At 41.4% G+C, this 13,254-nt stretch overlaps 1 protein-coding gene across 2 annotated transcripts in view; it reads left to right on the top strand.

Annotated features, from left to right (window-relative positions):
• The window catches only part of DOCK1 (dedicator of cytokinesis 1), a 563,486-nt gene that overhangs the window by 445,547 nt on the left and 104,685 nt on the right, over window positions 1-13,254 (top strand). For both annotated transcript variants that reach the window (XM_048857028.2, XM_048857026.2), the window contains exon 33: window positions 1,373-1,521. In XM_048857028.2, coding sequence (XP_048712985.1) covers window positions 1,373-1,521 — 149 coding nt within the window. The remainder of the gene's footprint in view (window positions 1-1,372; window positions 1,522-13,254) is intronic.

The raw sequence follows: 13,254 nt of genomic DNA, 5'->3' as shown, positions 1-13,254 counted from the left end.
CTGGGGAACATACGGTTCCTGAAGTAGGCAGTGCTGGGGAAAAGGGCAAGAGGAGCTGGGAAGCTCCAACCTGGCAACTCCCCAGGCTGAGGCCTTGGTCAACACCTAAACAGATACTGGGGCTGCAGAGGTGCAACCCCGGGGACAGGTAGAGGCAGCCGATCCAACCCCATTGCCAGTGATGAGTGTCCATTACCGACTGTAGTCTGCCCCAGGGAAAGGGGGCTGGATGACGACTGGCAGTAGCCACTGAGGCAAGGTGGGTTTGGAGGGTCGGGGGTTCCCCTGGGAGGGAAGACCCAGAGCGTGGAGGTACTGCTGGGGTAGAACCCTGAGGTAAAGGGCACCGGGGTCCGGCAGGGACGCGGGGCCAGCGGCAGGCAAGACACCAGCCTGCAGAGGGTGCTCCGTGTGCTGGAAAAAGCTAATTCCCAGACGACAGGCAGGAGGTGCCAGGCCGGTGAGTCTTCACTTCGCTACATACCCCAGTTCACAGATGTGAAAACTGAGGCCTAGAGAGGTTAAGTGATTTTTTTCAGAGTCACACCAGGAAGTTTATTGCTGCGATTGGAATACAATCATATTTCTAAGATTTCTATATATTCGCCTACCCAGCGCCCCCAAATCTGTCTTACATTTCATTTACTGTGCATGATATCCATTCTTCCTTCCTTAATATCATAGAATATTGAATATGAGTGCTGCTTGCAGTAACTAGATGTTTTTCGTTAAATGGTCTAATTTTTATAAGTATTCAAGTTGCTGTTAAGAACTTACTTTCTGAATCTGTGAGGGGGAAGAATTTGGGGAGGCACAGTTTCCATTTGGGAAGAAAAAAGTAAAATAAAATTAGCCAGTCAAACCAACTCTGGAAGAAAGAAGACATAATCTAGACCTGTCTTAGATGACGTTTCATGTCTTGAGGCTGTAAGTATGCAGTCATAATGACATTTTGATAGAGTGTCACATTTTGTAACACTGGGAAATGTATGGAATTTTAAATAATTTAAAATCGGCTTTTTCCCCCTCTTCCATCCTATTTGCATGATGTAACTCAAATACTTAATGTGTAATATGGATGTGTGTGAATTTGTTTGGTTTAGGGAAGTATAGCAAGCTCTGGTGTGGTTTTCTCTTGAACAGTTCTTTAATAGTTTTACTCAGCCTTAAGAACAGAGTTCACTTCTCTTTCTGAAGGTTAGTGACTTACATTAAGACATAAATTGCAATTAAGAAATTGAGCCCAAAATCAAGAAATGCATTCTTACGCTCAGGATATTCAAAGCTTATTCACTGTAGCATTTTTTAAGGTAATCTTGTAGCACTGTTGGTGGCTTTTCATTAATTCTGAAGTACATTTTCCCCCCAAAAGGTCAACATAAGATCAAATTCATCCCAGAAATGGTTGGACCTATGTTGGAAATGACACTGATTCCTGAAACTGAGCTTCGAAAAGCTACAATCCCAATATTCTTTGACATGATGCAGTGCGAGTTTCATTCTACCAGAAGCTTCCAAATGGTAAGCATTGTTTAGCTACAAATATTTTAAGTTTGTGAGTGTTATGCAAGGACATTTTGATGCCCACTGGTAAAAGGCACAGAGATACACATAGGGTTACAGTGATCCTCAGGGTTCACCAAAAGGGGTCATGTAAGCTCTCTAAGAAAGCATGCGTTCTGGTCATCATGGCCATTACGAAATATATGTGGAGATAATGTGTAAGGAGTGATGTGTGTATACTGAAAACTATGTTCTTAAGTCCTTCTTGATAAACATAGATTGCTGAGAGGTAGCATACATTGAGACAGACTTCTCCAGACAGGAGGTGGGAGACGCTTATCGCTGTGGTTGATGATTGTGTATTGTGTATCTTACAATGGAAGTCTATTGTTATACTGAGTTAAAGCTAATGTATACATTGCAGGAAAAAACAAAAACAATAGGGATTATCCTGTCTGAATAAAGACAATGAATTTTAGAAGAATAATTAAGGGTATGGAGGTACACCTGGCATCCTTCAATCTAAGAAGACAAGCTACTAGTGGACTTGATTTTAAGAAAGGAGGATCTCTGCTATCTTGGTTGAAAACTCTAGGAAAAGAACTTTGAGGTGTGCTAACCTGTAGGAGATGGGATAATGTCGTGTGAGTTAAGTTTAGGCTCTAAAAAGTTTCTTATAATTTTGTTTTGCATGTAACCATTTGTTTCCAGTGTTGGTTCTTGCTATCATTTGAATCTCTCTTTGATAATAAACATATTCCTGTTTTCACAATAAATATATCTTGAATACTGCATGTTAAGCAGTGTGATGCTCTTGAGCTGAATCTAGTCATCAGGTGAATACTAATCCTTTCGGAGCAGAGAATATGAGAGTTCTGTGAGTGTTCAGTGGATAAGAGGCTAGGTGCTTCAGAGGGACACTTGGGATCAGGAAGGAATTTCCCCCCAGGTCAGATTGGCAGAGACCCTGGGGGGTTTTCGCCTTCCTCTGCAGCATGCGGCACAAGTCACACAGGTTTAACCTAGTGTAAATGGGGGATTTTCTGTAACTTTAAGTCTTTAAATCAGGATTTGAGGACTTCAGTAACTCAAGCAGAGGTTAGGGGGTCTATTAAAGGAGTGGGTGAGTGAGTGTGCAGGTCAGAAAGATGATTATGATGGTTCCTCTGACCTTAGAGCAGGAGTGGATAAACCTTTTGGCCCGAGGGCCACATCGGGGTGCAAAACTGTATGGAGGGCCGGGTAGGGAAGGCTGTGCCCCCCAAACAGCCTGGTCCCCTCCCCCTCCCACTTCCCGCCCCCTGACTGCCCCCCTCAGAACCCTCAACCCATCCACCCCCTCCCTGCTCCTTGTCCCCTGACTGCCCACCCCGTATCCCCTCCCCAACAGGCCCCCCGGGACTCTCACACCCTACCCAACCTCCCCTGTTCCTCGACCCCTGACCGCCCCGCCCCCCAGAACCTCGGCCCCATCCAACCGCTCCCTGTCCCCTGACTTCCCTCCGGGGCCCCCTACCCAACCTCCACCGCCGTGCATGCCACCGCCCCCTTACCATGCCGTTCAGAGCGGCAGGAGCTTGCAGCCCCACTGCCCATGCAGCGGCGTAGCTGCGCGGGAGGGGGAACAGTGGGGGAGGGGCTGGGGGCTAGCCTCAAGGGCCAAACAGGATCGTCCCACGGGCCATAGTTTGCCCACCTCTGCCTTAGAGTCTATGAGGACTCAGGAGTTGGTGTGTGTCTATCACTCATCCATACAGAGATAGCAAGGCCTGAAAGATGCCCCTCCATAAAGCACTGTTCCCTTCACTTGGCCAGCCAGCCAAATATGCTCCCTACCCACTGCTTAAAGGTGCAGGGTAGTTATTGGATGGGGACTAATCTAATTCTGTGCTGGACTTATTTTTCATAAGTTAATATTCATAACAAGCTTCTAAGATATCTATAACCAAAATAAATGAATGTCTACAAGGAATCAGTTAAACATATAAAACATGACTAGCTGTATTAATTTTCAGTTGCATTGCAATGAACGAGGAACTTTTGATCAGTATTTTGATTCAATTCAATTTCAATAATCAGTTTTTATATTTATCTCTGATGTTATTGCAGTAATAAGTAACGTACTGTGTAGTATGTTAACATTGTGTGTAACTATGCCATAATGAAAAGTAACAAAACAAAAATCTGAAGTGCTCAATGAGATACCATTTACACATTCTCATGTCAGAGGCTTACTTTTGTTACTTGTTGTTTGTTTTATTTGTGTAACTGTATGGATCATGAACTATATAAGGATGCGTTATTGTTTAATTTATGGCTCTATATTTCTTTGCATAGAATAATCTGGTGATTTTAATAGATGAACAACTTAAATATTTAATGTAAACTTTCTTCCCTTTTCGAGAAGAAATATGCCTCATGCTTAAACCACAGATGTTTTGGATTTTAGATAGAAATATTCCATATATTTATATCCTCGTGTCACAACAGCTTGCTTCATTATGAATACAATATTAGCATAATATATATAGACTCCTTGTACAATACATTCAGAATGCATATTTATATCTAACAGAAAATATCCAATCTGTCCGTTCATAGTTTCATGTATAAGTGCAAGAGATCTATACTTTGCAAGGCACATCACTGTGTTCACATCTGTGTGCTGGTGTTAAACTCCAGCATTTATGCAAGACCTTAGACTATATTTGGCATAGAATGTGACATAGCCACATTGTTTAATCAGTGCGTATGTGTTTTAAAATACCCCTGTCTAACTTCAACTTTCGATACATGTGTGCCACTTTATACCTCACCAAAAAGATTTTTAATTTCAACATCCAACTCAGTGGGTTGGTCCTCTAATTAGATTGTACCCCAAAGGGGCTGAAAGGCAATTGTATATGGCCAGTAGAGAATTACCTCGAGGTAGAGGAAGTTTTCACTGGTATAGCTAAACAGCAGCCAGACCCTTTGCCTCTTTTCCCCTTCACGAAGCTGTCTGGGTGTTGCAGAGCCCTGCGCTACCTTGGCAATATTCCACTAGCGCAGAGTGGATTCAGGGCCTTAAGCCAGTGTTGGGGCTGACTCTAGCCTGGAGAAGAAGGTAGCCAGCTCCTGCTCCCTGATGCTTTCTTATGCTGAGCAGACAGAGGTTTTCCTGTCTTGTCATGCAGGCCATTGCTGGTTTGCTGTTTACAGGTTATGGTGAGTGGCCTGCTCCCAATAACAAAAATAGATTTATGCATTGTGAGAAAGGTATTCATACTTTCTTCAAGAAATATTACCAGTACCTAGGTAGGCTTTCATACTTTGTGTGTGTGTGTGTCCTGCGTTATATTATGTACATGCAACTGCCAGTTATTGTTCTGGTTTGCTTGCAAAGAGAACTTAGAATTGAATAGTTCGCTGCTGTTTAACTAATCTGCCAGAAATACAATTATCTAACCTTATTAGTCACATCAGCAAGGGTTTAAATTGGCTCCACTTCCCCAGCAGATGTGTAAACCTATAATGTGTGGGAAGAATATAGATTTTTCACAGAATTGTAATACTAGAACATGTGGCCTATATTATTAACAGTCAACTCTCACCAAAACTACTTTTATTTCAGTATTTATTGTTCTTTTCTGGTGAAAACAGTCTTAGACAGCATGACTGTATTTACCCTTACTGTACTTGCAGCCTTGAGAAAGAACAGAAGATCAGTAAAATTGTGTACTGTCTTTAAGTTATACATTCCCAAATCATGATATGTGGAGATCTGGGCAGACAAGTAATGCTGCCCACTTCCCCTCTCTCACCTTTTGTATGCAGCTCCAGCTAGGACACACCACAAAACAAGGAGCATGGGCTTGCCACTAAGGTCCACTGAGGCTTCCCCATAGAAGAAGCTGTCTCCTTTTCTCTTCTGCTTCCCTCCTTGCCTCCCTTCCATCAGTGCACTCCACAATTCAAAGACTGGAGGGAATGTCAGAGTCAGAGAAAGATAGTGAGGAGAATCACTTTGACTATTACAGTCCCAATCCTAGTCAGGTAGTGGTGATAGGTCACGTGTAGCAGCAGGATGGAAGGTGGTCCATGAGATGACCATATTACAAAAGGTGGCCCATACCATAACAAGTTTAGGCACCACTGATCTACAACCTTGACTGTACCACCTGATTTCTCTCTGTCTCTCATTCTTTGGACCCACTTCCCATTCATTTTCTTGTCCGACTTTGCACACTCAAAGCTTTAGCTCTCGTTCCCTGGACCCATCCCATTGCTTTCCACTCTCACTTCACTTCTGCTCGTCTCCTTGTTCTGCCTTCTCTAACTCCAGCCTTATCTCTGAAGTTGAGAGTGAGAGTCATATTGGGAATGGGGGATGAGAGGTGGGAGAAGGAACACTGAAGAGTGCATTCCGAAGATCAGTGAGGGTTTCCATCAGCAGAGGGGTGAGGTAGGCTGGCACCATGTGCAAGACAGGACTCACATCCAGACCTGCTGCTAGAAATCCTCTCTTAAATTGCATGTAAACACCCCAAAGTGACCTACAAACAATTGAGAAAAAAGCCAATTAGAATTGTTTCATTGGGGAGCTAGCTAGTTCCTAGGGGTTAAAATAGTGTAATTAATGTTAGATGAACCAGTCTGGATTAAAATAAAAACAGACTTGTAACTTCATTCAAAACATGAACCAAACAAAAGAGAACTTTTTTGAGGTGCTAGTTCAATTTTTTTTATATGTCTTTGCACCTTTCTGTGCTACCTGGTGTGGGACAGAACAGAAGCAAACATAATATATTGATGTGCGTGGACTTTCCATCTAGGTTTACACCAAGGAGAATTCTGTAGAAAAAGCTTAATCATGTGAGATTTCCAAACCAGACCTCAGCAAGTAGAATCCTTGGGTACTTAGCTGAACCAGTATTCTGAACCTTTTGTGGTTCACCCATTGCTAATGATGATTAATTTTCCAATTCCTGTTAAAAGTTAAAAACTCATGTTAAAAGTTTGACATGAAAATAATAGTGTTATAGTAAAGCTATATCCTCTTATTGACTTTCCATTTTAAGATTATATAAATTATCCAATGTATGGTGTACAAAATCAATATACACACAAGGAGCCCACAGTTGCCAACATTCACGTTGTAAATAAGCACCCCGATTTTCACAATAAGCCAAAAATCAAGCTAATCCCATTTCAAAACAAGGCCAAAACAAGCCAATCCCTAAGAACCCGATCATGCTATGTGACTAGAGCCCCCTGGGACTGTGGTGGGCCTGCTGTGAACCCCTGACTCTCTCCCTTGCCCCTGCTTGCCAGGAGTCAATCAAAAAAAAAGAAGCTACAAGCCAAACAAGCTACAGGCAAAAAACTAGCCAACAAGCAACTCACAAGCCAGTTAAGCCAAAAACAAGCCCAGTTTTTACGTTTTTTTCCGCAGCTTTGGCATGTCTGAAGGAGCCTTGCTAAGTTAATAGGAATGAAATCAGATTTTACATTTATTAGTAAGCTATCTGAATTTCAATTTAACAGTCTGATCTTCCTAGCTAAGGAAACAAAGTTGTATAAATGCAGCAGTAAATTTGTATAGCACCTTTCATGAAGCCACATCTCAAGGCATTTTACAACGTCATGAGCAAAATATTAAACTTAGATTCACCGCAGGCTCCACATCAATAAATCACAGGTGCATAGAAGGATCACCATGTCATTTAATTGACTTGGACAGTTTGATCATGTTAAGAGGTTAAAGAGTGATTTGATAATCAATATAAGCTTCAGCAACAAATTAGTGTAAAGTTTTCAAAATAATGAAGAATATTGGAATAAGACTCTGTGGTACAGGTAAGAACTTGGTAGCAGAATTTTATTCCATTCTGAGTACCTAAATAACTTTGGCCAGATCCAAAAAAACCCCAGAGTATTATAGTGATGTCCCTGGGCATACCACAAAAGATTCAGTTTCGGTCCAAGTGAGAACAGAATATCACACAAAATGTAAACGTTTATCTAAAGCACAGGGCCAATCCTTCAGCCCCAAGTTGTGAATAAAGGCAGTAGGAATGGAACCTGCAAAAAATCCACAAAAATGACCTAGAAATCTCAGTCAAACAGGCTTTTTAATTCCCAAGCTGGCCCAAAATACCACAAAATAGCCTTTCTTAGGACACTGCTTCCTCTCTTCGCTTGAGACATGAAGAATAGAGTCAAATCCAGATATTACCACCACCTCTTTTTATAAATAATTAACGGAACTTTTTGCAATTACTGTGTTGTTTTGGATGAAGGCCCCAATGAGGCTTTCATTTTATCACAACTACAAATGGGCACTAGCTGAATAGTTTGGCTCAGGATCTCAGCATTTCCCCAGATTTAATGGGTGTTTGGATAAGACTCATCTTTAATCCATGCTGGTTCAAATGACCCTTACTAAAATCCAAATTTGGAATTATAATAGTGTAAAAGATCATTTTAACCTTGAAAAGGTAATAGGTAGAATTAGCATATTCACCAAGAGAGAAAAGAATTGTTAACAAAAAATATAAGAAATTAGTCAAAAATAACTATTACCTTTTTTTTTTCAAAATAGTTGCCATACTCCTTATGAAATAATATAGAAAGAAGGTTCCTTATTTGTAAAATAATACACCACAGAATTTCTTCACTCTCCCCACAAAAATACCCCAAAGTGCTGAGCATAAAGAAATTAGACGTCCATGTCTGCACTTTAAGGCTGAACAACAGAAATAAGAAGGACCAACATAGTATCCAATAGCTGAGTGTCATTGGTGTAATCATGAAAGTTCCAACAAGTTTCTTATGATATTAAAGCTAAGAGGTGCACATAAATACTGAAAAGTAATGGCCTAAGAAAAGAGCCCCACGGGACACCACAGCACATCTGTCCTATATCCATAGAAATTGGAATATACGTTGATATAATGTAGTTATAACCCAACAGATAGGCAGACATCACATAAGAATGGCCAGACTGTGTCATACCAATGGTTCATCTAGCCCAATATCCTGTCTTCCGACAGTGGCCAATGCCAGATGCTTCAAAGGGAATGAACAGAACAGGGCAATTTCAAGTGACGTCACATCCGTGTATATGGAAGTTTTAATATACCTATCTTATAGATGGGCAAACAGAGGCACAAGTTTGTGCCTTCTCCAAGATCTTACAATGCTGCAGTGACATGGGCGATTACACTCCCCCTAACCCCACAAACTCAACCCTCTTCCCAGAAGGGTCTAGGACTTTGTTCTGTAGCTTATCATAGGGGTTTTCTAGGGATGAAGTATCAGTGGCATTTAACATTCTCCTGACTTCTGATTTCTTTGAAAGACAGCTGATTGGCCTACACAGTGACATCGAGAAAAGGGGTAAGGTAGTAAAGGTCCCTGAACAACAAAATCACCTTGTGGTAAGTAATTGGTCCTAGGTCCATCTTTGGAGATGGATGTTGTAGAGGTATAATGAAAGAAGGGGCTGAAGCCACTTGAAGTTTTCATTAAGGTTCATGCTAACCTTGGTACAAACTTAATGTGAAATCTTGTTTGTTTCTTTATTTGAACTTATTTCCTAGTTGCAGCTCTGAGATTCTCATTTGGCAAATGTGAGTTCACAAAGTTAGTGATATTTAAGGCAGCTTGAGTGTACTAAAAAATACTAGCTTGGGCATCTGATCTTCATCCTTTGGCAGAAGGAAGCCATAAACCAGAGCTACCTGAGTAGTCTCTCCATACTGTTCTTAGGCCAAAAAACAAATTGATTCATGGTGTTAAAAAAGACCTGAGAATGCCACATATTGTGGGCATATCATCCCTTCAGATGTCATGGTAGTCTTTCTCAAAAATGGCAGACTAAGCAGGGAAATAATTGGGTAGATAGTCTACATCAAGGGATGGTTTCTTGACTCAGAGATCTAGCAACCATTTTAAAATGAAGCTGACATCTTCACTACCTCTAAGAAAGAGTTAACAATAATCTCCAGTAGTGGTCCCAACACCACCCTGCTGGCTTTCACAAACCAGGGGAAGGATATGGATTCTAACTCTTAGGTCCTGACAAGTACATTCCCTAAACTTCCAGATACAACCTCCATGAGTATCACCAACTGGAACTTAAACACCACGGACTTAGCACTTGTTCCCTTAAGAATTAGTTCCACCACTGTAGAGGCAGACTGCTCAGTCTGAATCTGAGCAATTTTAATGCAAAATAATGTGAAAAATCTTAATTGCAAGTAACACTTGACTAACATCAGATGCAGTCTCCCTGAATAGTTAATATAGGCAATGCTGGGGCATCATCCTTAATCAACAATTTTATAAGCCGTGAATTTATCAACATGAACCTAGGGCCACTATTGACACCTTAATCTTCTGTGAAAAGACCCTGAAAATAATATTCAGTAGTGTACTCTCAGCCTGTGCCTGCTATTTGATCTAAACCAGTCAGTTTCCTTCCAAATACCATAGCAAGGATCCAGGAAACAAGCCTTTCCACGATCATTCCCTTCCGTCACTCCCCACAGCGATTGCCATAACCTTAGCATACACCAGCATTGTTCAGCCCGTTCAGCCCACTCATCCAACCTAAAGCAAGCATCAGAGGGATGTGCCACCATAGCTGGGTACCCAGACCATAGTGTTAGGGTCTACAGAAGGAGCTAGAATTTATAGGAATTTGCATTTAGGTGAAATGTGATTTGAGTAATCCTGATGTCAACAAAATGTTGGAGATCCTGTATGTGAAGTGTAATCCTCCTCGTCTTATGAGTGATGGCAAACAAATAGGTAAAGCACACAGAGAGCTGATGCTGGCAGCAAATGTCATTTCTTCAGATAGGTGAGGAAAGACCATTCTTTTTTGTTCCTCATTAGAGAACATGAAATTTGTGACTTTTGTTTTACTTAGTGGTTTAAATATTATTGAACTTGTCCTTGTACTACAGGGTTGGGCTTCATAGTTTGTATTTGCTTTTTAGAAGTGGTAGATTCCTTTTCTCAATTTCATTTAATTTCTGGAATAATACGTGTAATGTATTAAGAGTCACTTTTTTCAGCTGGGGCACAGAAGGGGAAATTCAAAATTCTCCACAACTTGTGTTTTAATTGGTTTTTATGGGCCTTTCATTTTTTAATATCAGGCCAAACAGAGCATTTAAAATGGTTGTAGTATGAACTATATCTTGGATACTCAGATGATTTTTAATACCGTAAATATTGTATATTTATAGGCGGTGCTAACCGCGCTACCTATAGTTAAAGTTGCTTGAGACATCTAATTATAAACCCCTGTTTTCAGTTGCTTATAACTTTACCAAACTTTAAACATTTGGGCTGAAGTTTTCCAGATCTGCCTATCTACCTCAGGGGTGGGTGGGTGTGGGGGTGTGTGTGTGTGTGTGTGTTACAGCTTCAGCAAAAATGATTCAGCCAATTTCAGAGAGTGATATTAGGGAAACATACACTATTTTTGCCCATGTTTTTAAAAATAAATCCTAGAATCACTTTATTGAGAAGCGCTAGAGCAGGGGTTCTCAAACTGGGGGGTCAGGACCCCCCAGCGGGCGCGAGGTTATTTCATGGGGGGTCACGAGCTGTCAGCCTCCACCCCAAACCCCACTTTGCCTCCAGCATTTATAATGGTGTTAAATATATAAAAAAGGATTTTTAATTTATTGGGGGGGGGAGTCACACCAGAGGCTTGCTAAGTGAAAGGGGTTACCAGTACAAAACTTTGAGAACTACTGCACTAGAGCCTCTGTGCTTTGAAACATGGGTTTGATATTTGGCTGAGGGGTTTCCCTGGGACCCTGGAGTCAGGGATGTGCCTTTTGCTGTTCCCTAAAAAGTTGCCTAAATTTGTCCAAGTTATAAGCTTTTGGAAAATCTCAGTTCACACATGCTCAATGGAGACCTGTTGGGAGTTTGGCAGCTAAATGATCATTAAGATTCAGTCTGCACTGAGCATGTTCCATTCTAGGGGTTCAGGGGTTGAGAAGGACTTTCCTGCAATTGCTGTTTCTGGTTGTTGCTGCTCGCCACATGGCAGCATCAGCCACCAAACTCAGAGCAGGAAGACTGGCTCTTCTCTGCTCTCAGTGCTCCCCCTGCTTGTTCCCAGGCAGTATGGAGGAGGAAGCCACCTGACTTGAAAGCAGAGGGGACAGAACCCAGACTGGGGAAGGAAAATTGGGTCAAGGAACCTGGGAGAGCGAGCCTGGGACTGGGAGTTGAAGGGGGACTGGGCCTCTTATGGGGAGATGCAAACAATGCTAGGGATCTTTTGGAAGAGTTACTGCAGGCACATCAAGATGTTAAGAGATTGAATCAAATAATTTGACTCTAAAGAGTGGATGTTTAGACTTCCTTTGTTGCTACTAAGCTGTTCACAGAAACAGATTCCTGCCATCTGTAGGACTGCTAAGAGCAAGACAGATTCTCCCACACATTCTATTCAGCCAAATGGCCAGGATTTGTATGTGAATTCTGCTAGCCTGAGACTGGTGTGTTTCCAAACTTCTCTTGATTATGGTTGCTTCAGGTGTGTGAGGGGCCATGAACGGCTGCTAATGGGAGGCAGTCATACATATCCACTTTCTTGCCCACTTGCAGGATGCTTCTTCTCGCCAACTTTTCCCGTAGGTTTTTCTCGGTAAGCACTGACATCATTTGGCCCTTCCCATATTGGTCTCTGACAGATCATGTGCATATTGCAGTTATTTAACTACCGAATGATTACTGTTGATGTGAGTTGATCTTTGTCCTTATGCAAATAGTTATCCTGATTGCTATATGTGGGAGTAGGAAGGAATTTTTCTTCGTGGCAGTTTCACTATGTTTTGGGTATAGGACATTTGATGAGAAACATATGTCCAGAGCTTAGACTTCATCTAAATCTTTTGCAATTGGTCTCTATTTTACACTTGTTTAAAGTCGTACTTGTTTTTGTCCTGTTTTTATTGTCCCTTGTGGTAAAGGCATCTGTGTTTGCTTAGTTATTTGTAATATGTATGGCATTGTAATAGTAGTCTTAGGACTGAATTTTCGATTACGGTAAGGCCCCTGTACTCTGCTCTGCCAGTATAAACAGGCCATAAAGTAGGTGCAAATGTAATTTAATCCCACTTTAAGGCCCCTGCTGGGTACAAGAGTGGCATAAATGACCCATGGTTTAACTGAGAATTAAGTTATTGGTGAATGGATAGTTTGTTAGACTAAGAATCTCAGGCTGAAGACAATTCTTTTTCATAGAAATATATTATTGTCTACTCTACTATTAAAGAGAGGCAAAGTACAGGGGGAAAATACACCTCTTTATATTTAAAGCAATTGAGTACATTTTAATTCTTGTGAAAGATATTGGATGGAGAGTCTTGGAGACTGAAGCCTTGCATTGCGCCACAGAATAGGTACAACATGAGCAAGTGGCAGTGAAAGTTTCAAGACACTGCTCTACCAATGTGCTCCCACTCTGACCTAATGGGACTACCTCCAGCTGTGATAGGGTAGTTCAGTTTCATTGGCCCATTCAGTTCTGGCCCCTCCGCCAACTGATACTAAATAGAATATATATTTGTGATGTGTATACCTGTACCCTTGATATTATAAGATAATATCACTCATTCCATGTATGGTAGGCTGCCAGTCACCAATCCTGTGGTAACAACTTTAGTTTACTACCAACCTGGACCAGATTCATGGCAACTAGAGGCAAAAGGCTTTGTACTACTTAAAAATCCATGG

The sequence above is a fragment of the Caretta caretta genome, chromosome 7 (genome assembly GCF_965140235.1).
Source record: "Caretta caretta isolate rCarCar2 chromosome 7, rCarCar1.hap1, whole genome shotgun sequence".
In the NCBI taxonomy this organism is placed as follows: domain Eukaryota; kingdom Metazoa; phylum Chordata; order Testudines; family Cheloniidae; genus Caretta; species Caretta caretta.
This window is presented reverse-complemented; position numbering and strand designations above follow the sequence as displayed.